The sequence below is a fragment of the Acanthochromis polyacanthus genome, chromosome 10 (assembly GCF_021347895.1).
Source record: "Acanthochromis polyacanthus isolate Apoly-LR-REF ecotype Palm Island chromosome 10, KAUST_Apoly_ChrSc, whole genome shotgun sequence".
Taxonomy (NCBI): Eukaryota; Metazoa; Chordata; class Actinopteri; family Pomacentridae; genus Acanthochromis; species Acanthochromis polyacanthus.
This window is the reverse complement of record NC_067122.1, coordinates 5,748,830-5,774,226: the sequence shown is the minus strand read 5'-3', so window position 1 is coordinate 5,774,226 and position 25,397 is coordinate 5,748,830. Positions and strand designations below refer to the sequence as shown.

At 40.7% G+C, this 25,397-nt stretch overlaps 2 protein-coding genes and 2 long non-coding RNA genes across 12 annotated transcripts in view; 2 read left to right on the top strand and 2 right to left on the bottom strand.

Moving 5' to 3' along the window:
- LOC127535740 (uncharacterized) overlaps positions 1–25,397 on the bottom strand; it is a 511,585-nt gene that overhangs the window by 221,997 nt on the left and 264,191 nt on the right. The gene's annotated exons all lie outside the window — the stretch shown is intronic.
- On the bottom strand, positions 39–20,619 carry elp1 (elongator acetyltransferase complex subunit 1). 2 transcript variants are annotated; one of them, XM_022194838.2, is made up of 36 exons: positions 20,571–20,603; positions 20,408–20,472; positions 20,024–20,214; positions 19,630–19,782; positions 19,458–19,539; positions 19,109–19,189; positions 18,922–19,007; positions 18,621–18,811; positions 16,489–16,612; positions 16,266–16,359; positions 15,525–15,755; positions 15,278–15,448; positions 14,789–14,867; positions 14,364–14,519; positions 13,439–13,545; positions 12,973–13,130; positions 12,763–12,868; positions 12,065–12,180; positions 11,792–11,865; positions 11,419–11,497; positions 11,009–11,088; positions 10,776–10,913; positions 10,473–10,558; positions 10,205–10,353; positions 8,854–8,977; positions 8,165–8,262; positions 7,780–7,981; positions 7,604–7,665; positions 7,334–7,396; positions 6,013–6,073; positions 5,754–5,867; positions 2,639–2,738; positions 2,424–2,551; positions 1,074–1,225; positions 411–489; positions 39–181 (listed from the first exon to the last, which is right to left on the bottom strand). In XM_022194838.2, exons 3-36 carry the CDS (start codon positions 20,171–20,173, stop codon positions 114–116), a joined length of 3,942 nt encoding a protein of 1,313 aa, XP_022050530.2. In that variant the 5' UTR covers positions 20,174–20,214; positions 20,408–20,472; positions 20,571–20,603; the 3' UTR covers positions 39–113. The 2 variants fall into 2 exon arrangements, with proteins under 2 accessions (XP_022050530.2, XP_022050529.2); XM_022194837.2 differs by lacking the exon at positions 20,408–20,472 and having other exon boundaries at positions 20,505–20,619.
- On the top strand, positions 13,019–15,151 carry LOC127535742 (uncharacterized). Its single transcript, XR_007944589.1, has 3 exons — positions 13,019–13,142; positions 13,446–13,571; positions 14,299–15,151. It is a non-coding gene; the product is annotated as an uncharacterized LOC127535742 (long non-coding RNA).
- arhgef37 (Rho guanine nucleotide exchange factor (GEF) 37) overlaps positions 22,668–25,397 on the top strand; it is a 37,773-nt gene continuing 35,043 nt past the window's right edge. For all 8 annotated transcript variants that reach the window (XM_051954354.1, XM_051954352.1, XM_051954353.1 and 5 more), the window contains exon 1: positions 22,668–22,798. The gene's annotated coding sequence lies outside the window, so the exon portion shown is untranslated. The remainder of the gene's footprint in view (positions 22,799–25,397) is intronic.

Here is a 25,397-nt window from a genome sequence, read left to right as displayed (position 1 = left end):
TGAATTCCAGAGAAAGAAGACATTTGGTAAGAGAAGACTTTAATTGAATCTGTGTTTATTACATAATTACTATTTGACTTTACAGTTACAAAAAAACTAACAACAAAACTTATTTACTTGAGAACAGTAAGCTTCCACTTGACGCCGCTTCTCATCTTTGGTGGCGTCGGAACCTCTGCATCTGCAAAGAAAAAAAACAAATATTAGGCACAAAAAAAATGGAGACGATAAACGATGCTACCTCATATGCAGCTCCAGAACTGTTTTGCCTGCACTAACACTGTTCACAACCAGATCATTTTTACTGTGGGCTTACATGTAGCACAAATCAGATAAACATGAAAAAATATTTCAAAATGATTATACAAATCATGAATGAAGTTGTGTAAGTGGTGATCAATTCCACTGACCTTGCTGTGAAGCTGCAGGTCTCTGCTGCTGTTGGTAAGAAGCCATGATGCTGTTCGCAGTAGAGTTTGGCCCAGTGAGCTTCAGAACAGGAGGAAGGTGAGAGTTAAGAACAAAACAGGATTGCAAAATGTGAAAATACACTTAAATAATGTGGTTTTTCATTTCTATCTCACACACAGTGGATGTGAGTGAATTTAACAGTTCATTTTTGGGGCCATACTTGTTTTGTTAACATTTTGTTCAAATACAGAGTATTGTTTCTCCTGAATTCATACAAAAAGTGAGTTAAAAAAAGCAGTTCTATGTTAATGAGCAGAGAGCATTGTGGAGGTTTAGGGCCACCATGACAGAGTTTTCTGTGATTGTTAATGGTTACCTATCTAAGACCAGCTAAAATCTGCTAGGAGTGCTTTTTCTGTAATAATGACCTTGGTAACTAGGCCATTGTAGCAGATTATATCATGTGAACAGTGTCGATTAACCAATTAATGATGAATGCTGCGGTCAAGATAACTGTTCAAATTCACATCCGTGCTGTTAAATCAGTCATAGCAACAACATAATAAAAGCAAAGTGAAAATGAGATAAAACCAAATGTGAGGAGAAAATTTACCGAGATACCAGCACAACTACTACTATTACTGGTAAGGCTGAATGTTTACCGGGGCTTGGCTGTTGTGCAGGCCTTCAGGCCACACCTCAGGAACCGCTGCCTCCATCATCTGCAGAGCTTCTTCATAGGAAAGCTGGAACTTTGCTGCCTGTTTGTCAAACTGGAACAGCACCAAGGCCTTCAGAAGGTTGTGGACTTCCTCTGTAAGCAGAGGAGGAACAAATACATGCTCATAATATTCAGTGACGTTTAGATGCTCAGTTCAGGTCTTTCAAAATGCTGGATGTTTCCTTCATTGCTCCTTTTTGAGAACACTACAGACTTGAAACTGTTTTTAACAGGTTACATCTACATCAGCAGGTCTACATTTAGTGTCTGTCTGCCTTTAAACATCAATAAGGTGTCCATGTGAGAACTGAATGTTTTTTCTTCCTGTAAGTATTCATCTTGTTCATATTAGATGTTCATAGATGCCTTTTTAATCTACTTTGAAGCAATGGGGGACAGTATACTGCATATATTTTGCATACTGGTCCATACATATTCAAAACCTCATCTGAAGCTACAAAGAGACTTCAGCTGTGCACGTTAAACAAACAAACAAAAAAAACCCTCAAAAGATTGATCTTGAGAAGTTACAGTCTTTTAGTACAAAAGTTCCCTTTCTTGGCCACAACTGCAGCTGCCCAGGAAAACACTGTCACAAATATTTCCACTCTTGACTAATATGTTATTTTCATGGATAATCGATTAGGTGTTTAATCTATTGAATGGCAGAAAATGCAAAAAAAAATATATTGTGTTTCCCAAAATTCAAGACGTCGTTATCAAATGTCTTTTTTTGTCCACAACCCAAAGATATTCAGGCTGCTTTAAAAAGACAGGAGTAAAGACTCGTTAGTATTTACATTTAAGAAGCTGGAAAGCTGTTTTTTCTAAAAAAAAACAAAACAAAACAAAAAACTCAAACTGAATACCTGCTTTTTCAAAATTGTTACTGATTCATTTAAAAGTGGACAACCAATGAATTGTCACTGCTCTAAAAACTTGTACCTAAAAGTCACACTTTTGTAGGACTCAGACTGCTGAAGCCTTTCATTAGCTTTAGATTTAGAACTGAATGTTTCGGTATCATCATTTAATTCACTTCAGGAGGCAATATTTCAAAGTCCAGTATGAGCAGGAGGAATTATTACAGCAGGCAAAAATAGCTTCTATGTGCATGTAGACACCTGGTGATTGTTTTATGACAGATATGAAAAAATGCTGAACCTTTCCTTTAGCTTTATTATCATGTGAACAGAAGCAGTGGGGGTATAACTAATATGGACAAACTAAACTGTTCGGTGAAGGTCTTCATATGCAATCAAAAACAGTTTTTGCATGTTTGTTTCCGTACCTCTCATCTTGTCCACGGTGGTGATGATCTCTCCTAGGGCATACATCAGCGCTCGGTCCTCCATTGGACTTCCTTCCTTCAGACTCAGCTTCTTTCGCTCGGCTTTCCGCCGGTTCTTTGATGATCTCCTGCAAACAGAGCATGAATATTAAACCAGAAACAAAACACACACACGAGTTTTTTGTGTGTGTTTTGAGTGGCAGCGTTTGTCTTACGAGGAGATACGGGAGTTACTGTGGGAGTATTTGGAACCGGTCATCACACTGCTGGCCTCAGAGTAAAGTTCAGCATCAGGACAGTCTGGACCATCTTCATCTGAAGAAGGAAACAGAATTTAACTGGTTCATCTAGAGACTGGGAGATGAGAAGAAACAGCCAAAGCTGGTATTGCACATAGACTGTATATAAAGATGGACGTAGCATCTGGCTCCAGAATTGAAGTCCACCCGGAAGTGTCAAAAACTTGCAATATCACACCGTCCACTAGGGTTGGCTCCAAAAAGCTTTTTCTCCATAGACCCCAATTCATTTTTGGAAAAAATAAAATTTGATAGACTGATGTTCTACAGCTCAGGATTTTTTTCCCGTTAGTTTTCATGGTCAAAATGAGAGATCAGGTGGCCGATCTTAAAATAAATCAATACTGAATTTTAAATAAATCGTTAAAGTTGGCGGAGCCAGGGGGCGTGGCTATACTTGATAGACAGCAACAGAAGCCTCTGCGGTAAAATGTGGGCGGGATAAGAGAGTCCTCAGCCAATCCTGCCCCTAGTTGCTCTCCGGTCCAGTCTGTTTGATGACGCTTTTTACGTCACTGGCTCCAAAAAATCCAAAACGGCGACCAGGAAGTACCAAAATCCGGGCTTCATTTTCTCGTCGTTGAAACCAACGGGTGACGTCACGGTTAGTTTACGCCTGGTATTGCAGCAGTAACTTTTAGTGTACAGTTTATTTGGAATTTTCCCAAACGAAGACAACAACCACAGGGAAAAACTGTGTCTTAAAAGAACATTTCCTGTTTCATTTTTTGACAGAAGTACCGCACAAATACTGAACAAACTGTCAAAAATGAATACTGTTTAAGGAGGTTATCACCTCTCATTGTGACTTCATTGATAACCCAGATTCTTCCTCATCTGCACCACAGAAAACCTCCCCAGGAGTTAGTCTGATTCTTGAACCCAGTGAGTATTTACAACCCCATCTTCACTCCAGATCTGGACCACGTACAGCACCCAACCTTTGCTCTAAACCTGCCGTGATTAAAGCCTATAGATTATTTGATAGGAAGGTAGAAGAACTTAAAATATTGCAGTTTTGCTTACTGGAAGATGCATATTTTGTGATACAGTAGTGTTTTATAATCCCACGCATTAACTGACAGATGTGGCCACAAATAAAACTGCAAATATGATTATAATTAAAAGTATAAACAGACATCTTTCATGACCTTTCAATTTCACTTTACAGTCCTTATAAAAGACCAAGTTTTTATTATCACAGGTAATGAAACTTGGGGTTTTTTTAGCCACTTTCCGGTGACATGACTGGACATTATCAAACATATACACACGTGGACAAAATTGTTGGTACCCCTCAGTTAAAGAAGGAAAAACCCACAATTCTCACTGAAATCACTTGAAACTCACAAAAGTAACAATAAATAAAAATTTATTGAAAATTAAATAATCAAAAACAGCCATTACTTTTGAATTGTTGATTAACATAATTATTTTAAAAAACAAACTAATGAAACAGGCCTGGACAAAAATGATGGTACCTCTATAAAAGATTGAAAACTATTTGACCAGAGTGACATGATTAACTCAGGTGTGTCATTTAATTGACATCACAGGTGTTTCCAAACTCATAATCAGTCAGTCTGCCTATTAAAGGGAGACAAGTAGTCACCCTGCTGTTTGGTGAAAAGGTGTGTACCACACTGAACATGGACAACAGAAAGCGAAGGAGAGAATTGTCCCAGGACATCCGAAAAAAAAAAGATAGACAAACATCTTAAAGGTAAAGGCTATAAGACCATCTCTAAACAGCTTGAAGTTCCTGTGACAACAGTGGCTCATATTATTCAGAAGTTCAAGACCCACGGGACAGTAGCCAACCTCCCTGGACGTGGCCGCAAGAGGAAAATTGATGACAAATTGAAGAGACGGATCGTTGGAATTGTATCCAAAGAGCCCAGAGCAACCTCCAAAGAAATTAAAGGTGAACTCCAAGGCCAAGGTACATCAGTGTCAGATCGCACCATTCGTCGTTGTTTGAGCCAAAGTGGACTTCATGGGAGACGACCAAGGAGGACACCACTGCTGAAAAAAACTCATAAAAAAGCCAGACTGGAATTTGCAAAAATGCATGTTGACAAGCCACAAAGCTTCTGGGAGAATGTCCTTTGGACAGATGAGACCAAACTGGAGCTTTTTGGTAAGGCACATCAACTCTATGTTCATAGACTCAAAAACCAAGCATACGAAGAAAAGAACACTGTCCCTACGGTGAAACATGGAGGAGGCTCAGTAATGTTTTGGGGCTGCTTTGCTGCATCTGGCACAGGGTGTCTTGAAAGTGTGCAAGGTACGATGAAATCTGAAGACTATCAAGGCATTCTGGAGAGAAATGTGCTGCCTAGTGTCAGAAAGCTTGGTCTCAGTCGCAGGTCATGGGTCTTCCAACAGGACAACGATCCAAAACACACAGCCAAAAACACCCAAGAATGGCTGAGAGAAAAGCGTTGGACTATTCTAAAGTGGCCTTCTATGAGCCCAGATCTGAATCCCATTGAACATTTGTGGAAGGAGCTGAAACATGCCATTTGGAGAAGACACCCATCAAACCTGAGACAACTGGAGCTGTTTGCTCATGAGGAGTGGGCCAAAATACCTGTTGACAGCTGCAGAACGCTCATTGACAAATACAGAAATCGTTTAATTGCAGTGATTGCCTCAAAAGGTTGTGCAACAAAATATTAAGTTATGGGTACCATCATTTTTGTCCAGCCCTATTTCATTAGTTTGTTTTTTTAAATAATTATGTTAATCAACAATTCAAAAGTGATGGCTGATTTTGATTATTTAATTTTCAATAAATTTTTATTTATTGTTACTTTTGTGAGTTTCAAGTGATTTCAGTGAGAATTGTGGGTTTTTCCTTCTTTAACTGAGGGGTACCAACAATTTTGTCCACGTGTGTAGATGGAGGCTATGCTGTGAGCCTGATGTGAGACATTTTGACCTTTTTGGGCTATTTCAAATTAATACACAACATAACTGACACAAAATTACAAACACACTGGCTCTTATAATGTCTCGTTCTCACCCAGCATGTCCAGTCTGGCCTTCTCTTTCTGCTCACGGACCACGGCCAGCCGGGTCCTGTGCCGTGTGAACGTCGCTACCTGAGCCTCCAGGAAGACAGTCTGGGTACTGACAGCTAGAGAAAGACAAAAGGTTTTGTGTGGTGTTACCCTTCAGCTTCTTCTGGGTGTAGATTTGCAGCAATTATTTAACAGAAATCCCCACCATTTTTCTTCAGGTACTTCATGCTCACTTGACCGAACAGTCCGAAGCGTTCTTACCTTCTATTAGTGCAGGTTTCAGGTTGGTTTCAGTGATGTCTTGCCTGTTGTGCATGTAAATCTGAATCGGACAGAAAAATATTTGAAATAACACATTCACACATTACATGTCAGCGATTGTCTACCTAAGAATTTTCACAGACTAGCTATGCATTTAAATAAAATTAAGCAAAAAGTAGGAAGGATGGAAGGGTAATTAGAGGCCTTCTGTTATGTGATGTCATCTTTTTGTTGCTTTTTCAAGGTTTTTCATATTTTACTATTTTACTTGTTTTGGAATTTTGAATCTTTTGTCGTGTTGTTTTAACTTTATCGTAACCACAATTTAATTTAGCTTCACATAGTTTGGCCTGTTTTTCTTGGTATCCTGCTTTTTCTTTGTGTGTTAGCATAGCGGTCTCCAACATTTTTTTGCACCACAGATCGCTTTCAAGCAAGACAGTTCTCTGTGGACCGATAGTGGCGCACATAATAACAACAATAATTCTTTTGTTTAGATTTGTTCTTATTAAAAGACGTGTGCTAAACAAATAAAATTACCTTTTATTGCTAAATACGTATTTATTTCTGTTCAAATCAGTTTTCCAGAGACTTTTTTAATTTTTTGTTTTGACAGGGGTTAGTCTTTTTTTTAAATAAAACACAGTGTTGACTCCGCAGGAACTAAAAAGAGAAATTTTTTTAGATTTTTACTCTTTCTGTGCGGCCCAGTACCAAATGACCCACGTCCTGGTGGTTGGGGACTGCTGTGTTAACACATTGTTTAAACTTCAGTGTACCATTGGCGGTACACTTACTAATTTGCATAGGAATTTAAAGAATGTCCGAAGGCTGCAAACGCGATTATACAAACACTATACGCTGATGGAAAGCTTAGATTCTCATGAATCCGCCGGTATAAACCACTTTCAGATGTGATTACCACAGCGGGTGAGAAAACACATTTGTCCGACAAAAAACGAATATTCATCCATCCGTTCTCTATACACGGCTTTAACGCACACACCGCGACTCACATTTCCGGGTTCATTATTACACACAGAAAAAAAGATTCCACAAAAAACGGCCATAATCCAACCTTTTACATCCAGACGACACAAGCCAGTAAACTATTTTGTCCAAAACATGTCCTGAAGTCGGTATAAAATCCACGAATCGGTCGTTTTCAAGGAAATGCACCTCGTGATGCACGTCCAATATTCCCTGTACTTCTCGTCATATTTTTTTATTTACAAATAGAATATTAGCGATTTTTTGGACTGAAAATGGGTGGAATAGACTGCAGCTTAAAGGGTTAAAAACACTTCATTTCTTTACTCACCAGTCGCAGCGCCTCCTCCCAGACTGCACCAGTGATCAGAGCCAAGATGGCTTCCTCACAGTCCTGTGGGAAACAGAGAAATATGGAAATTCAGACTTTAGCTGGTAGCTGTGGACAGGAATCTGCTGCTGGTTGATTCATCATAGATCATAACCACGGAAATCTAATATTACGGTAAATAGTTTTTCCACATTCATCCGTTTGCTTGTGCAGCACGGCAATTGATCAGAAGTCATTGGTCCGGATGTTCACTGCTGCAGAGGATCTTACTTTAGCGTACTGGTCCAGCAGCAGAGCAGCATCTGCGTAGCGCCTCTGTTCAGTCAGCTTCTCTGTGAGGGAAACAAGCACAAACAGTCACTGGAGTTACGTGCAGTGCCACTTCTTGTAGAATCACACCAGCAGACTGACTACCTGTCAGTCTGACCACCTGTTGTCATGGTTACCTGCCAGGTCTCTGGCCAGCAGAGCCAACTGGTCCGGTGGCAGCGGTATCTGCTGCGCCACGCAGATGGCGTTTCTCCAGCTGGAGCTGCCGGCGAAAGCCTGCAGGGCGCGGACTGGCTCTCCACATCGCCATAGCAACAAGCCAGCCTGCTCCGCCTGTTGCTGCTCCACCAGGTGCTCAGCATATGCACAGCTCAGAGCCTGGAGGTTGAAAAGGCAACACACAGCACTGACTTTCTCCTACTTTGAAACTATTAGAACTACTGTGCATTCACCACATCTGATAAGTGATTGATGCTGCAGCCTAGTGGCATGACTTTGATTCTGGTGGACTTGAGGAACTTCAGGCTGCAGAAGGTGTAAACAGCCCTGAAGTGTCTGTACCTTGTAGTGGACACTATCTGCTGCGTACAGTTTCAGAGCTTCACTGTAGAGTTTCTGTTCCTTCACCAGCTGCAGAGCTTCACCAAAATGTTCCTCTCCTGAACACAAAACACAAAAATCTGTTTGCATCTTCTACATTCTACCTCAACAGATGTGACTTCTGTGTTTGCAGCTGTTTTTGGTAAGGACTCCCTCTGATGAAAATCAAGTTTCTTTACACTGTTAATGTCTCTATTAGTTTCTATTTGTTCGAAGACATCTTGAGCAGAATAAGCGTTGTATTTCCACCATGAATATGCTGTCTTAAGTTACTTGATACATAAACCTATAAAGCCAGTCCTGTAAGCTTGCAGGATGGGGCATTCTGTAACATTATGCTTCTTCAGAATCAGTTTCCAGGTTTAACATGTATGGCTGAATCAGTCCAACATTACTGCTTGTAAAGTAGATTTACAGTGTTTGAGCAGTCTTTGGTGAGTTGCATCCAAGCTATTTTAAGGTAAAAAGGGATTACTGTCATTGAAAAAAAAAAGTATACATAAATAACTTTGATCTACAGAGATGAGTTTCTAGGGGTTATATTAATGACTGGAGAGGGTCAAAGTAGCTTTATAGGTTATTAATCTAAGAGAAACTGATTCTGGCAAGGTGAAAAGCAGTAAAAAACGGTAAAAAGTTGCCAGACTGACCACACTTGCTGAGGTGAAGCAAGGCCTTCTTGTAGCGCTTCAGGTGTTTGTCGATGGTGTAGCGTTGGTAGTTGGGCTCCAGGCTCTTCAGCATGTTTAAGAAGGGAAGGTATTCTTTGGGATCCTGCAGGAATTGAGAAGAATTAAATTAGAACACGTGTCAAACTCAAGGCCCGCGGGCCACATCCAGCCCGTAATACAATTATATCTGGCCCCCGACATCATTTTACATTGATCTGTTATTATTGTTATTAATGAGGTTTGAACCGCCGGCAATTTCAGTCTTTTTTTGTGAGAAATAGATTCAGAATTTGCCGACATTCCTTATCATGTCCACTTTTTTCTTTGTTGACAAAGACGTCTTGCTGATGAGCGTGTCAGGGCCAGCAGGAAAGCAGGTGAAACTCCAACAGACAGAACGCCACCTGCAGACCCGGGTCCCGTATTGCCGCCACCTGCCGCGACGTGAGCGCCGAGTCATGGTGCTGCGTCACGCCGTCCGCCCCGAACTAGGCGGAGCGCCCCCAGCAGACGATGTGGGAGCTGCGGTCTGGTCAGACAAAGGCAGTAGTAATGTAGGTCAGAATTTTTGGATTATTTTTTTGACATTGCAGAGGTCCGCCGACCGAAACCGGGGAGTCCAACCCGGCCCAGGGAGTACATCTGCAATATCATAAAATATTCACAAAATTCTGACCTACATTACTACTGCCTTTGTCTAACCAGACTGCAGCTCCCACATCGTCTGCTGGGGGCGCTCCGCCTCGTTCGGGGCGGACGGCGTGACGCAGCACCAAGACTCGGCGCTCGTGGCAGGTGGCGGCAATACGGGAATCAACGAGTTGTAGTGCAATGCAAGTCCTGAAAATGCACCAATGTAACTGTATTTTGATCATTTTTGTGAGGCAACTTCTTTCCTGCAGACACAGACTTCATTTGTAGATCAACTATAATCGTTTGTGTCTCAAGAAATTTTTTTACTCAGAACAATACAGCTACAAATACAACGTTCTGCGATTGATAATGTTTTCGAAATCTCTGAATCTCTCACATCAGAGCTGAATATCTAATTAGCTTTGGGAGGACCTTACAGAGCAAGTTAATGAGAAATTTTGTGTAATATTTGGCACTTTAAAAGCCTTTTATTTCACTGTTTTTTTAAAGTAAGATGAAAACTGTCCCATGTGATATGTTCAGAGAAATAAATGCTTTTATTTTGAAGGAATATTTGTAGGTAATCATGTAAAGTATAAAATATAATATCATGAACTTGAATTTTCATTTTTGTTTGCACCTTTTCATGTCTCTTTTGCTAAAGTGTGATGTCTCCTCTCCCTCTGCCGTCTCATACCTTCTGTGATTTCTCGGCCACCATGAGTACGAGGTCGAAGTCGTACGTTCCCAGTGAGTGTTCATACAGGTCGTTAACGTTGACGAGGAACAGGAGGTACTTCAACGCCTCTTCGGCGCTCACAGCACCTGGAGCGTCAGGAGGGTTCTCTGAGGAGAAAGACAGAGGAATTAAACATTGTCTCCTTATGTTATCTACTCTATATGAGTGTATAATTGTTGTACGCTTTATCTCCTGCAGGTCTTCAGTGTGCCAAAAGTTTACTCACCTCGAAGCTCGTGGACTTTCTGCAGAGCGATCTCCAGCTCTGGAACCGTCTTCTTCACGTGAGCCGTCAGAATGGACAGACAGAACCTAGATGGACAACACCATGATCATTTTATGTCCCACTACTGACATTAAATGATGAATTTTTATTTACCTACAAAAACTACAAGTTGCCTTTTCAACTATTACTGTAAAGGATACTAAGAAATTTTGATAAAATTCTCTGAATGCACAGCCTATATTTTACCTAACGATAGGCTTTATTATCATGTGTAGTAAGGACTAAAGTAGAATTATAACTGACTTGTTTGGATCCATTGATTCCATTGCGTTCCGTAAAGCATCACAAACCACGTCCACCTTCTTCTGTCCAGATGCAGGTTGGTGCTGGACGGAGCTGCTCTCAGGACAGGGGTACATACTGCTGGTCGTATCCTCCTCCCTGGGTACCAAAGACAACATGGCTGTTCTATAGAAGTTGTTCTTGCTTTATATACAGGATGAGATCCGACTTATCTGGCTCTGACAAAGTCTTACTTCAGCTCAGTGAGGAAGAGGTTGATGTGGTTGATGGAGTTGAGTTGCGTGATGAAGGTCTGTATTTTCTCCAAGAAAACCTGCAAACATAAAATAGCACTTTGTGTTTAAAAAAACAAAGTTTGGGCCACTCAGACAATTCCATGTTATCGGGAAAAAAAAAGTCTTTCTTTCAAAAATACCGGACTTTGCAAACACTTGTTGAGACATTCACGAAAATGAACACAAAGATTTTTTGGTGCAATAAGATAAAACTTCTGGGTGGCCACATTTCTGATTTGGAAAATAAAAAAATTATCTTATTGCACCAAATAATCCTTGTGTTCATTTTGCTTGCATTTTGCAAGTGTAACAGAACTTTTGCAAAGCCCGGTAAGGGCATTTCTAAGTGACCTCATACCAGTGCATACCTTTGGGTTGTGATCATAGATGAGGTTTAGGTTGATTCTCAGCTTCCTCATACACTCGAAGGCGTCTCTGAATCTCAAACTGATGAAACAAAATAATAAAAAAAGAAAAAACATGTAGGATTGGGTCCAACACTAAGACAAGTATGGACATTTTACACCCTGCTCTCAGTTTCCAGTCTTTACAGCTACAAAACATGACATTTATATCATGTTAAGATGATTATGTTTAATTATAAAACGCTTAGAAAGTTTAGATTAAAATAATGAAGTATAATTTAACAGCTAGGATCTTTGTAAATTTCACCTACATTCAATACTAATGTGACACACCACAAATCTTCTATTAACTGGAGTTACAGGAGATCAGACTCACTTATCCAACCATGTCCTGAGCTGAGCCAACACCAGCGCTCTGTGATGTACGGTCTCCAGATTCCCACGAGGCATCTGGACGCAACAAAACAAATCAGAGAGGGAGTGCATTTTACCACATTTCTCTTTTTTAAGACAGAAAATGTTACAGGTTTTTAATGTGCTTTTGGGTCTTTAATTTGCATGAAGGCAGTCACAGAAATTACATGGTGGTAAATGGTGGTTTTTAGCCAAAACTGTGAAGCTGACAATGTGTGTTGTGTGTAAATCTGACCTGCAGAATCACTCTGGTGTCCTGAGGCACCACAGTGACGATCCTGGATCCTCTCTCCACTCGCCGAAGCGTCTCATCATTCTGACCTCCATCTGAGGCTAAGGCCGCCTGCAGCCCTGTGGGGTCAAAGGTCATTTAACTCAACCAGAAAGAAGTCCAACTAGTGAGACACACAGCACAGATGTTAAAGATACCTATAGGTGCAGCCGGCCTAAGGGCCAGCTAACAATGAAGACAATGATAGGAGCAACAGAAAATCAATGTACTTATAAGAGAAAGCAATAACGGAAGCAGGATGGACCAATTGGTCTTTAAAAATATCACATTGTAAATGAATGACTGTGTAGCAAGAACAGAAATGCAACTTTGAAAATGCACAACTACTGCTAGTGATTGTGTTTTCACTGCTTCCTCATAATTCCTGCACTTTTACATGAGGAAAATGAAAAATATCAAACTGCATACATGCATATTTAAAATCCTTTTAAGCTAAGTGCATTTTTCATTTCAAATTAAGTGTTTTTTTTCTGTAACCACGTATGTTGCATTTTGTTTGTAACTAATTTCTGTGTCAGGAATATATATATGTGTTATCAGGCATTACTACAAAGCTGTGTTTTTGTGTGTTTCTGTTTCAATTTCTTGATGTACATGCAAGGAGAGAAAACTCTATTTTTCACTGCTTGTCTCTATCCTACCTTTGACAGTGAATGTGCTCAGATGGAGGCAGCGGCAGGTGTGGGAGTGTGTGGTGATGAGGAGGAAGTCGTTGCAAACAGCGAAGGAGCAGACATTGGAGGCCAGCTGCAGGAAGAACAGCAGACATTAATGCACGCGTTTTCCAAAAGTCCCGTTGGTGTTTGTCTCCCAAAGAACAAACCGCTGGTATCCAGATGTTGAGAGCATACCTCTGTGTCTCCAGCGTACAGGTGGGATCTGTCCGTCAGCCCGAGCAGACATTCCTGTCCACTGATGCTGCAGAGCGCCGTCTGGATGCAGGGAACAGGAAAGTTGATGCGACAACCGCTGGAGTCACGCCAGTCCTCCACGGACGGCTCAGGACGATCTACAGAGAAAAGTAAAGAGTGAAAGATTTATTCATGTAAACTGATGCGTTTTACCTACTTTAACAGCAAGTTAGGTAAGCAGTTAAAGCAATTGATTTAATTATTGTATGTTATGGACACATACACTCCTGTGTCATGGAGCAGGATTCCAGCAGGCAGGAAAATCTAACTGGTGTTCATCATGTTTTCAGATGACTGAGTTGGAAAATAAATCCATTTTAGGGTAAAAATTCCCAATCAATTATTTCTAACATGGGAAAAAGACTACATTATTCAGCACCAAAAACATTAGTGTTTGTTTTCTGACCCCACAGCAGTTTCCGGATCTGTCCGTCCTCCAGCTGCAGAGCCACAGTTCCAGTTTGTGAGCAGTGAACCATACTGACCACAACACCATCCACTTCCACAGCAGCCCTGAAGCACAAAAACAGCAAAAAACGGTAAATAACTTCAGTGTAATTTTCTTAATTTACTGGTTTTACAGGATAAACTACGGTGGCCGACAGGGGCAAACACGCTGCAAACCGCAAAAGCGCTGCAAACACAGAAATGATCCAAAACCAAAAAACTCAGAAACGCATGAAACACATGCAAGAAAGAAGAAAATGCTGCAAGAGAAACATGCTGCAATCACAGAAACGACGCAGAAGCAGACTTGCAAAATCACAAAACAGATGCAAATGAAAAATGCTGCAAATATATAAAAACACACACAAACCCCCAGAACAACCGCAAGAGAAAAACGCTGCAAATTCAATCCACAACGGAAGTGCACCAGACACGAAGAAGAAGAAGGAGAAGCAGAAGAAAGTGAAAGTGTCTGATATTTTTTAGTGTGAAAAGGTACGTTTTCATTTAGTTTTAGCGTCATGTTTTACTTGGCTGGCATCTTTTATACAATATTATTTTTATACAATATTATCGAAGAGCAGCGCACTTCCGTTGTGGATTGAATTTGCAGCGTTTTTCTCTTGCGGTTGTTCTGGGGGTTTGTGTGTGTTTCTATATATTTGCAGCATTTTTCGTTTGCATCTGTTTTGTGATTTTGTAAGTCCTTGCTTCTGCATCGTTTCTGTGATTGCAGCATGTTTCTCTTGCAGCATTTTTTTTCTTGCATGTGTTTTATGCGTTTGAGTTTTTGGTTTTGGATCATTTCTGTGTTTGCAGCGCGTTTGCCCCTGTCGGCCACCGTAATAAACCCATATCTGAAGGGGATTGATTAGATTGCTGACCTCACTCCGAGTGTGTCAGTAGCATCCTGAGCAGGACGGAGCATCTGCAGGGTGGAGGAGGTTGGCAGCAGACCAGAACTGACCCCCACGAACAACTCATCCTCCAGCCACAGCAGCTGCCTCAGGGCCAGAGGATCATCAGGAAGGGCTGCCAGTCTGCAGGAAAACGGGACCAACAGGAAGGACAATCGTTTGGGATAAAGTTTAAAGAGCCAATGAAAGCAGTGGTAGTATTTGTAGTAAACCAATGACAAAGAAGCGTGTTAGTTAAACGGAAACACTGGCATATTTTAAAATTCGGACACCAGTTTTTCCATGTTCTTTAAGTAACCTTGACTGAGACGGAGCAGGCGGCAGAGTGTGAGGTGGAGCTGGATGTCAGAGGACAGCAGCATAATGTACAGCACTGCAGGTTCATACGATACCTGAAGGTTTTCTGAAGGACCAGAGGACGAGACACAATCCTGAACCCATCTGCTGTTTTGTCAGCTTGTCCTCCTGAATCTGAATTGACAGGGGAATAGGCAGGTAGATAAAAATAAGATACAGTTAACAATGGGGCTGCATTCTCCAGGTTGACATGCTCTCATCTGAGCAAATTCTGACTAAATATGCATTTAAAGGCTGTGTGGCTCAAGACAGATTTTAGGGACACTGGATAAAAAATGGGTTCAAACCCAAGAAATCTGGTTCAGGTTCAGAATCTTGGCTCTAATTTCAATGTTGACTACTATTTCCTGAATTCAGAGCCCTAAAAAAACAGAACTGAACAAAAAAAAAAAAAAGAACATTTGAGTTCACAATGTCGAGTTTACATCAAGTCCAGCTCAAATATTCCTCAAATTACATGACGAGAGAAATTCCACTCATTTTGTAAGTTAATATAAAACATTTCACTAATTTTATAAGCCTACCTTGGCCGTAGATTGAGACTTGCCCATTAGCGGCGAATGCTGCCAGCTGATTGGTCCTTTGAGGTCGACACAGAAAAGTCACCTGGTTCACTGGTGAAGTTAACTGGAGCTCGAATGAACTCATGGGAGGAGGAACCACACACTGCCTGAAGGACGTGACCAGGATTTTCTCTGCAGGGGGTTTAGACAGACATTAACATCATGTCGGAATATTAGAACAATTCATTGCTGCCTTATCGGCTCTCACCTCCATCAATCACGGCCACGTTGGCGTTGTCGGTGGCGTCCAGTCCAGGGCTGCGCTCCGTCGTCCAGCCCCAGTCGTAGGTGATGCTGGTCCAGCTGCGGGACACCACATGGAGCTGCAGGGGGCGCTCAGGGTCCCAGCAGACGCAAACCGGAGCCTTCAGAGGGTCTCTGCCAAAGTCCAGGCTCTGCTTCAGATACCAGTGGTAGTTCCCCACCGTCCACAGCTGGACTGCAGAGGGAACACAACACGGCGAATTCATCAGACTCTTTTTTTATGTAAGAATTGTGTGTATCTGTCGCGGGTGTGGAAAAATGGAATTCCTTGGAAAAAGACATGAAACAATGTTCAAACATTTTGCAGTTTAAATGTAAGTTTAAAGAAAAAATATTTAACATTTATGCAAAGGAGCAATAACAATGTTGTAATTGATCTGTAGATTGATTGTGGCCATCTGATGTTTTTTGTTGTGGTTGTTTTTCTGTTTGAGTTTGGAAAAAAGACTGGGGTAGGAGTTAAAAAGACTTATTCTTCATCCTACTCCTGTTCTTGTACATGGGATGTGTGTATTCTGTGCTTTATAAATTGTATCCATTTGTTGATTTTTCATGCATTACCATGGAAAAGAATAAATGAAATGAAATGAAAGAATACAATGAATCAGTTTATACTTTTATTGCAGAAAATAAAAACACCATGACAACAGTAAACATTACTACACACAAGTTTTGCTGAACTTACTGTGGCTGTTGACCTGTCCATCCTCCCCAGCAGTCATGTCCTCCAACCAAACAGCTAAAACAGTGGAGTCACTGTTCCACAGCAGCTCCTTCACCTAAAACACACACCAGTGTAATAATCTGGACCACAAACTGAAATACTGATTCCATGCTGATACTTATAGTGTTAAGCATCCTAAATAATGTTGTCATTTTTGAAAACTGACTCTGGAAATTGAACATGCCTTGGCTTGGTCTTTACTGAAAGGCAAAGTGAAGTCTCCGTGCAGCAGTCCATTCTTCTCCATGAACACCACACTGTGTTTGTTGGGATGACGCTGAGTGCTCGCTATCAGGCTACCTGACGGTCTGAAATGTCAGGACAAGGTTTAACATTGAAAGCAGGTGAACTCTAGTAAGGAGAGGTTAGTGGTGAAATTTGTTCAAGAGGGGGAGAAGGATAAGGGCCTCAGGTCATGAAATAGGCAAGAACATGGTCGCCTGGTCGGAGCTCGTGATTGGAAAATGCAGGTAGATTTAGGAGGAAAGCTTGTTGTTCCCCAACAAATAGTGTGTACTAATCTGAGGCCAGACATTGTTTTGTCGTTTGTGAAGGGAAAGACGGTGTATTTCATTGAGTTAACAGCCCCACTGGAAAATTCAGTGAAGGCAGCTTATGAGAGAAGGAAGGCTGGATATTCAGACTTAAAGACAGAAGCTGAGCAGAGGGGATGGAGAACCAGAGTTTGCCCAGTTGAGGCCGGGTGTAGAGGCTTTGTTTCAGGGTCAGCTGTTTCACTTTTGAGGGAGCTGGGAGTGCAGGGGCAGAGTCTGAGGAAGACGGTGAGGGGCATGGCAGATGAGGATGCTAGATCTAGTCGGTGGATATGGATTAGGAGAAATAATAATAGTTGGGGGGTGAGAAAGAGGCAGTAATGGAGTAGAGCAGGGGTGTCAAACTCTGTTCCTCTAGGGCCACTATCCTGCATGTTTTAGATGTTTCCCTCTTCCAACACACCTGATTCAAATGATCAGCTTATCATCAAGCTCAGCAGAAGCCTGATAACGAGCCCGATCATTTGAATCAGCTGTGTTGGAAGAGGGAAACATCTAAAACATGCAGGATAGTGGCCCTCCAGGAATGGATCTTGACACCCCTGGAGTAGAGGGAGGCAGAGGGCAAACCCTCTCTTTCACTCTGCTTTTCCCGCCCTCTTTTCCTTGCCCCAATGGGAAGAGACCCAGGAAGAGGAAGTGTAGATAAGGTGGGGGAGCGGCCTGTTAGTCTCTTTGGGACCACGCCGCCATCTCAGGTAAGTCTGTGATGTAAGCTGGTGGCTGTGTCCTTTTCTTTTGTTTGTTGGTTTTCTTGTTAGGTAGCATTAGCAATGCGCAGTTAGCAACTGGTACCTGCATCCTAGATGAAGTCTGCTTGTACAGTCTCTGTTTGTGGTGAAGTTGGCAGAAGTAGAGATGTATTTTATTAGCATTAGCAAGGTTGGCAAGCTGGCTTGTATAGATTCTTTGTCAGTGTTAAGTTTTCTTTGGACACAGTAGTAGTCTTGCAGCTAGCATTAGCATTTATAGGGGTATGGAGAGGTTATAAGTACAGTTTCCTTGCCTTTTTATTAGCAGTGGGCACTAGGCATTCTGCACTAGCTAAATGGTAGTATCAGCACTGGTTACTACCTGAAGTATCTCCTAAGCGAGCCTGGGTCAGTTGAACGTGGCAGTGCTGTTTGGATTGTGTAGGAGCAGAGGGGGCGAATCTGGGACGCCAGAGTTCACCACCTAGCCTCCTGGAGGTGGACTAAATAGGCAAAACACCGTTGAAGAGAGGTTTCCACCTGATGAACCCAGAGATGTTAGGAATCACTGCTCACTGGTGTGTACAGTGATGGTCATAGATCCTAGGTCTTTCATTCATCCTCATTGTTTGGAGCACGTGTCTTGTGTTTAAATGAACTTCTTCTACGTTCACTAAACAGTAAATCCGAAGCAGCCCAAATCCAGGCAACTGCCTTTCACTTTCACTTCCATCCGTCCATTATCTATACACCATTTAAACCTCATTAGGGTAGTTGGGGGGGAGGGGCTGGTGTCTATCCCAGCTGACTTAAGGTGACGGCAGGGCTCACCTTGAACAGGTCACCAGTCTATCACAGGGGTACATATAGAGACAAACAATCACACTTGCATTCACACCAACAGACAATTTAGAGTTACCAGTTAACCCCAGCATGTTTTTGGACTGTGGGAGGAAGCCGGAAAACCCACGCATGCACAAGGAGAACATGCAAACTTCATGCAGAAAGATCCCAGGAAGGCTGTTTCACTTAAGGAATTGAAAAATAAATCGCTTCGGCAGAGCTCTTACTTCCAGCAGAGCGCCTGCTCCAGGCCGTTGATGGGCTCACTGGTGGCCTGCAGGACGCCCTCTCTGTTCCAGACCCGGACCTTCCTGGCTCCAGTCTGAGGACAGATTGCACTGACGGCAAAAAGCTGACCATCACCTCGCCACGTCACCCGAGGCCTGCGGTCATCCCAGGCAACAGCGGGCTGCACCTCCTGTGGTAAAAGCATATTTTCATGTGTGACATATTCTAAAGTAAATTTCAATATCGTTTGACACTTTGTTTTGTTTACAAGCACTGATATTTAAGTGAATGATCAGTGACCTGGATCTTCTTCTGCGCTGCCTGTTTCCCCTCTGAGCCATGAAACTGAGTCTCCTTCTTTCCCCAGCCCACTGTGATGAACTTCCCTGCAAAACAAATGATCTAGGTGAGCACATTCAATCTAGAGAACAATCCAGTGAACCTCAATGACCACTAATGTAAACTGAGTCCTCATGAGTCACCGTACCTTCACCAAAATCATCCTGGTGGATTCCGACCTCAGTGATCGGCTCAAAGTCTTTGGTCATCATGATGATTGTTTCCTGGCCTATGAACACAAAGTATTAGTGATTTATCGGTAATACTGCTGATTGAGTAGAACTAATAACTGTTTTGTCTTGTTTGTTTGTTAGTTAGATATGCATCTTTAGAACAATAGCATATCTTGACCACACTCATCCCGTTATCTAGAAATTCTGGACTCTTGTTCCTCTTTCATGGTTTTCACACTGAGAAATGATGCTGCTGCAAACATCAACCTCACTGTGACATAAAAAAGTAATTTTTTTTTTTTGACAACTGTTCAACATACTGACCAGTAGTGAGAATGACAAGCTCCTCATCAGGACTCCAGCTCATCGAGGTAAGGCCACTGTCGACACTGCCAACACACTCCAACTGTGGAAGAGAACACTTTTTGTGACGGCCCTCATTCACCTAACTGTACTGTTCCTTGTTCATCATGAACAACTTTTCTGCACGGCCAACCTGGCAGGTGTTGAGGTTGAAGAGAACGACATCCCCGCTTGCTGTGGCCAAACATGCAGACTCGAGTTCAGCCAGGTCCTGGAGTCCGACCACCACTCCGCTGCCATCCTCTGGGAGGAAACTGTCTGCTGTCAGGGAGGCTTCACTGGCAACCTGGAGAAGGAAAAAAGGCCAACTGATGCATGAACCAACACTCACCTCCACATGAACCTTATATGCAAGATTCTCAACTGAAATGCTGTTCACTTCCTTTTTTTTACTTTATTCTGTAAACACATCCGTCTTCTCTGAAACAGAACTTAAATGGACTAAAACCCTGAAGTCTCGACTACTGACCATTCACAAAATGTTTCCTCCAAAAACGGATAAGTGCTGTATTCCAGGAACAGCTCACCTGACCAGTTCGAGGGTCATATTCTGTGATGGAGTACTGAGAGGCAATCAGCAGCGAACCAGTGTCCGCCCGTACAGAGAAACACTGTGGCGAGCCTGGACCCTGACGTTTGGAGCTCCGCAGGCTCTTCAGCAGCTTCAGATTCCTCATTTCACCTCAGGAGTCTGGTGCTAAAGGCAGAAGACCTGAAACTACACAAAAATCCACACATTCAGGAAAAGGAAAAATGTAGATATAGCTGGTGGATATATTAGTTCAAGACGATGACGCTTTATAAAATACACTAACGTGAAAAATTTTGTGCCCCCAGTTTTATGCCACAAACCGATTACTGTAGAGACTCAGTATGAGGTTGACCGAAAATGGAACTAACTGCTAGCTTACCTTTAAACTAAAGGAAGCGACGAGATGCGTAGCTGCAATTATTCAGAAAGTGGCACCGTTGAAACCTAACATCATAAGAAAATGATTAAAAACTCACCACGAAGACAGAATTTGAAGCAATAAAACCCTCTAAGTATCCGGCATCAACAACATAACAACATACATGTGGCGCTGTCTCACAACCTCCGACCTCTGTCGCACGAAGATGGACACAGCGGTGTCGCTCCCTGATGACGTGAGTGAAACTACAGTCAGTGGAAAAAGTACTGTATTTATTTGGGAAATTACTGAGCCAATGTTCAAAATTGCAAAATATTGTGCAATGGAAATAAATATATGTTTGATTTAATTGTTATTATTATTTCTGAAGAATTTCATATCCAAAAAGAAAACCAACAAACAAAAAGCAGATAGTTCTCTTCTTTTTCTGCTTCTAATATCTAAATCTATTTCCTTCATCTTTCTGCTTGTGTACATTCGGTGCAATATAGACAATTTGTGTAACGATAGTACTCTCAGTATTTCTATTCATCAAAAATCATGCAATACTGTGCAATAATGTTATTTTTAGAACTAGTAATTACGTCTGTTTTGGTTTATTTTTATTTTTACATTTCATTCCTTAAATGTTTGCACTATCTTTGCTGCAAATTAAAACCCACTGATTTTTAAAGTATTATAAATATTAACATAAAATCAACCATGACTGATGTCAGCATATAGAAGACAAATAGATAAAATGCTCTAATTGGTGTCTTATATCATTAACAAATTGCATAATCCGGTATGTGCAATTTATCCAATTGAAAAACACAGGAAAAATTACAAAATCTAAAAGAACTAAAACATAGTCAGTGTTCTGTAAAAAGTGGTGTCTTAATACAGCTCACCTTTATAAGGTGCTCAAGTGAGGTTCAGAGGTGGTGCTTTGACGTCATAAAAAGCCAGCTTTTGACTTTGTAAAATGTGGTGTTGTAATTGAACTGCCATAAAAAGTTCTGTCAGATCAGCTCTTGATGTTGAAAAAAAATGAGTGGTGTAATTGAAACACTGTAAAAAAAATCTAAGAAGAAAAGTTAAGAAATTCAGGAAAAAATGTGCCGTTTCAGGGTTTGCTGGCTTAAAAAGCAAGGTCTTGATTGGCCCTGCATGCAAATGCAGGAGAATTATGGCACTTATTGCTTTCCATAGCCAAGCAGAAAAGTTAATCATAATAATAATGATACTGCCATAATTAATAGGTTTTCAGTCTTTGATGTCATTAAAAGAAAATGCCCTCAGGCCCTTTGATGTTGATGGTGTAATTGAAACACTGTAAAAAAAATAAAAAGAAAAATTAGGAAATTAAGAAAAGTGGTGCTATTTAAGGTTTTGATAGCTTAAAAAATAGATCTAGATTGGCACAGCATGCAAATAAAGGTGAATTATGGCACTTTTTACTTCCCAGGACAACAAGCATAATAATAATAATAATAATAATAATAATAACAATAATCATGCCAGAGTTAAAAGGTATTCAGCTTCTGATGTTATTCCAAGCAGCTCTCTCTGAGTCATCATGCTTGAATTTATAGCTTTTAAAAATGACTAAAAATGACCAAATATCATGGAAAATATGAAACATAATTCAAAATACCCAACTTCCTGTTGGGTTTACAGCATGACCTTGATTGAGTTTTTCGTGTGTCCTGATTTGCTGCTTATGCCTACAAAATTTTCTAGTTGAAGATCAAACTTTTTTTTGAGTTAGGTTAGTAACAACTTTATGCTATTTTCCAGGGGACGCTATGGAGCCATTTTGGCACACACATGCTCAAATCCCATAAAATATCAAATTTTTCCCCGGTCCTGATATGCATGCCAAATTTGACACGTTTTGGGGTAATATAAGGCCACCAAAAATGCGATTTCCCTGGCCGACAAAGAAAGTATAATAATTATTCCTGGCACCACGGTGCCTTGGACAATCGGTGCCCTCGCACTACCTGTCCTCGGCACCGTCGGTGCTCAGACCCTAAAAAGTTAAGAAATTAAGAAAAATAGTGACTGTTAATGTTTTGCTGGCTTAATAATTAGATCCTGATTGGCACAACATTCAAATAAAGGTAAATTATGACACGTTTTGCTTTCCACAAGCAGAGTTAAAAAAAAAAACAATAATCAAAAGATAATAAATAAATATTATTCCTTATTTTCAGCAGCCATTAAGCAGTATGTTTGATCTGCGGCTTTTATTCTGAAAAGCCGTCTTTCTGCTGCTTTTATTGTGTAGAGCTGATTGCGGTCGGTGAGTGAGTGACAGCAGGTGAAACGGAGTTCACGGCAGAAACGCGGAGACGCAGAAACGCCTGAGCGGGACACAAACCGAGACGAGAGGACGGAGACAGAAAGGTAAGCGTTTAATCAGATTTCTTACCATTTATTTCTTTGTTTTTTTTTATCCAGACGGAGGCAGCACACAGACCGAATTATTCCCAAAACCCGACGACGGTTTCACCTTTTTGTCGCTCTCCTCGACGGTTAGCTAATTCTGCTGCTTATCTTAAGGCTCCATTTCACTAATATCAACGTCTACTTAAAGCTTTGGTGGAAAAAAACATGCTGGAAAACGCTGACAAATGCAAGTATTGATTGACTGGTTGCCGCCCCCTTCTGCTCTCACTCAAAATGAAATCAAAACAGACGCATGGTGTTCTGATGGAGGCATTTAACCCAGAAAGATAACCCTGTATTAGCCCTTTTATATCAGCTAAAGCGGGTAGTATAACCATAAACCCAGGCTCTGTTTACGGCAAGATCTTTTATTGACAGTAGGCTAATATAAAAGATAACGTTCTAATCATATGTTCACCTGTTGCACATGAGAATTATATGAAATATGTGCACATAAATCATAAAAACATTTTATTCATCCTTCTTGTGGGATTGTTTTTGGGGTTTATACTTGAAATGACAGAAATATTCTTACAGTTACACCCACAGTACTGTATTTTTATCAAAAAATACCTACAATTTGCACATTATTATTATTGCTACTATTGTTTTTTTTGCACATTTCTATAAATACCAACATTTTGCTATTGTTGTACACCAATTGCATGCTCTTTTCTACACTGTTCCTTATCTGTGTGACCTATATGATATGATGAATTTAATGCAATCAAGGCAGTGAATATGTGTCTACAACAGCCTGTTTGAGTAGTTCTTAACGCTGTTTCTTGTATTTAATGCGATTATGTATTTTTAATATCAGAAAAGTAAGTATTATTTACACCTAAATCAGTGTAGAGGCATAAAAAGTACAATATTTCCCTGTGAAATGTAGTGCAGCAGGATCATTAAGTTGCATAAAATGAATTCATAAAAGTGAATTCCAGTTTTTTTTAACATTTCACAGATTTATGTCGCTCTTCAAATCCCCTTCTTTTCCATGTGTGTCATTTTGCCTCTTACACTTAGAGTTTGATAGCAGGACAATTTTTACATCTTTTTAACTTCTTATCAAGTAAGATTCAAAGCAAAATCACCTTGACTTAAAGCTGAAACAGCGTTACTATCTATCTATCTATCTAGCTAGCTAGCTATCTAGCTATCTATCTAATGTTGACATTATGCAAAAAAAAGACTATTTTTCTGTAGTGAACATAGAGTTTTTTGCATTTGTTTTCCACCAAAACTTTTTTGTTCCCATATCTTTATACCTACAGTACACAACTGTGAAATATCACTGAGCTGTCAAATTGTTCAAAAATAAAATCACCTTTTAATAATTGCATAATATCGTAGTATTTTCTCTTATGAGCAGGTACCATAGTACAAAACTTAAAGATGTTTGACCCTAAATTGGGTAGAATACAACACAATTTTATTGCCATTTGCACATTTGCATTACAGTACAGGTGCATTGGAATTGAAACCTTTACATACAGGAAACAAACACTATAAGTACACATGATAAAAAGAGCACTTTATATAAAAACGTGTTAAAAGTAGATACCCTGAGAAGTAAATTGCACATATTGTGTTGTGTCCAGATGTTATATTGAAAACAGAAGTCAAATAACCACAGTAGTACATGTGGGTATATGTGTGATGTACATTTAGTCTAATTTTTATGCCCGTGGTTATAAAACAAGCTGAATACTCTCAGTTTTGAACCTGTGGCCCATGTTTGGCTCCACATGGCTCACTGTGAGACATCACAAAGATCAGTGGATCAGCAGAAACACAGCGGCAGCAGCAATCAGGAATCACAGAAGGAGCCAAAGTAGCGTTAATTGGTCGTCATCTTAAAATGGCACCAGACTTGGCGCAGGGTTTATCAATGGAAATCAGAGTTGCTGTTCTGGCTCAGACAGCTTGAGAGACATTGTGTAACATCTGCCTCTATGGATGATGTCCAAGAAACAAACCCTTAGCACAGAACTGCAAGATTAAACTTTGCTAAAGAAGCCTGATGATTATTTGGTCAGATGAGACCAAGATAAATTTATTGGTCATGCTGATCATGTGTAAAATTATGCATTTACTGAAGTCTGACTCATACTTCCTGCATCTATACAGAAAGATACTGCTATGACTTCTTCTTGTTGTACTTTTTTATTTCTGTTTCATTCAAATCAAAAGAGAAAGCGACCTTGCGACAGCATCCTCTAGCAAAATAAAAGGATATTAGACAGAAAAAACAGCCTATGATACCACTTCCTGCATCAGAATGACAGAACTGACTCTTGCACTCATCTACTAAATCGCTGTGAGGGCGATTTAATTACTCTTCCACTTTTAAAAAGTCACTAGCATGCCTGCTGTTCTTGCAATCACAATCATATCCCGACAGCGCAGCATCATAAAGATCAGAAAAAAAACGACAAACTTTCTCGATGCCAACTGCTGTTAAAACAGAACGGAAGAACAAACCAAACCTTTTGCAGTACTGAAAGCAGGCAGCAGCATCTGTTTTCTTTTTCATATTCTTAGTCATGGAAATAAT

What these genes read in the sequence shown, in the direction of transcription:
- elp1 (XM_022194837.2), bottom strand. Translation starts at nt 20,173, where the DNA reads ATGAGGAATCTGAAGCTGCTGAAGAGCCTGCGGAGCTCCAAACGTCAG. An exon ending in CAGCGCAGAAGAAGATCCAG is followed by an intron (nt 18,812 to 18,921) that starts GTCACTGATCAT and finishes CTTTTACCACAG; the next exon opens with GAGGTGCAGCCCGCTGTTGC. An exon ending in GGGAGGAGGCGCTGCGACTG is followed by an intron (nt 6,074 to 7,333) that starts GTGAGTAAAGAA and finishes TGTCCGATTCAG; the next exon opens with ATTTACATGCACAACAGGCA.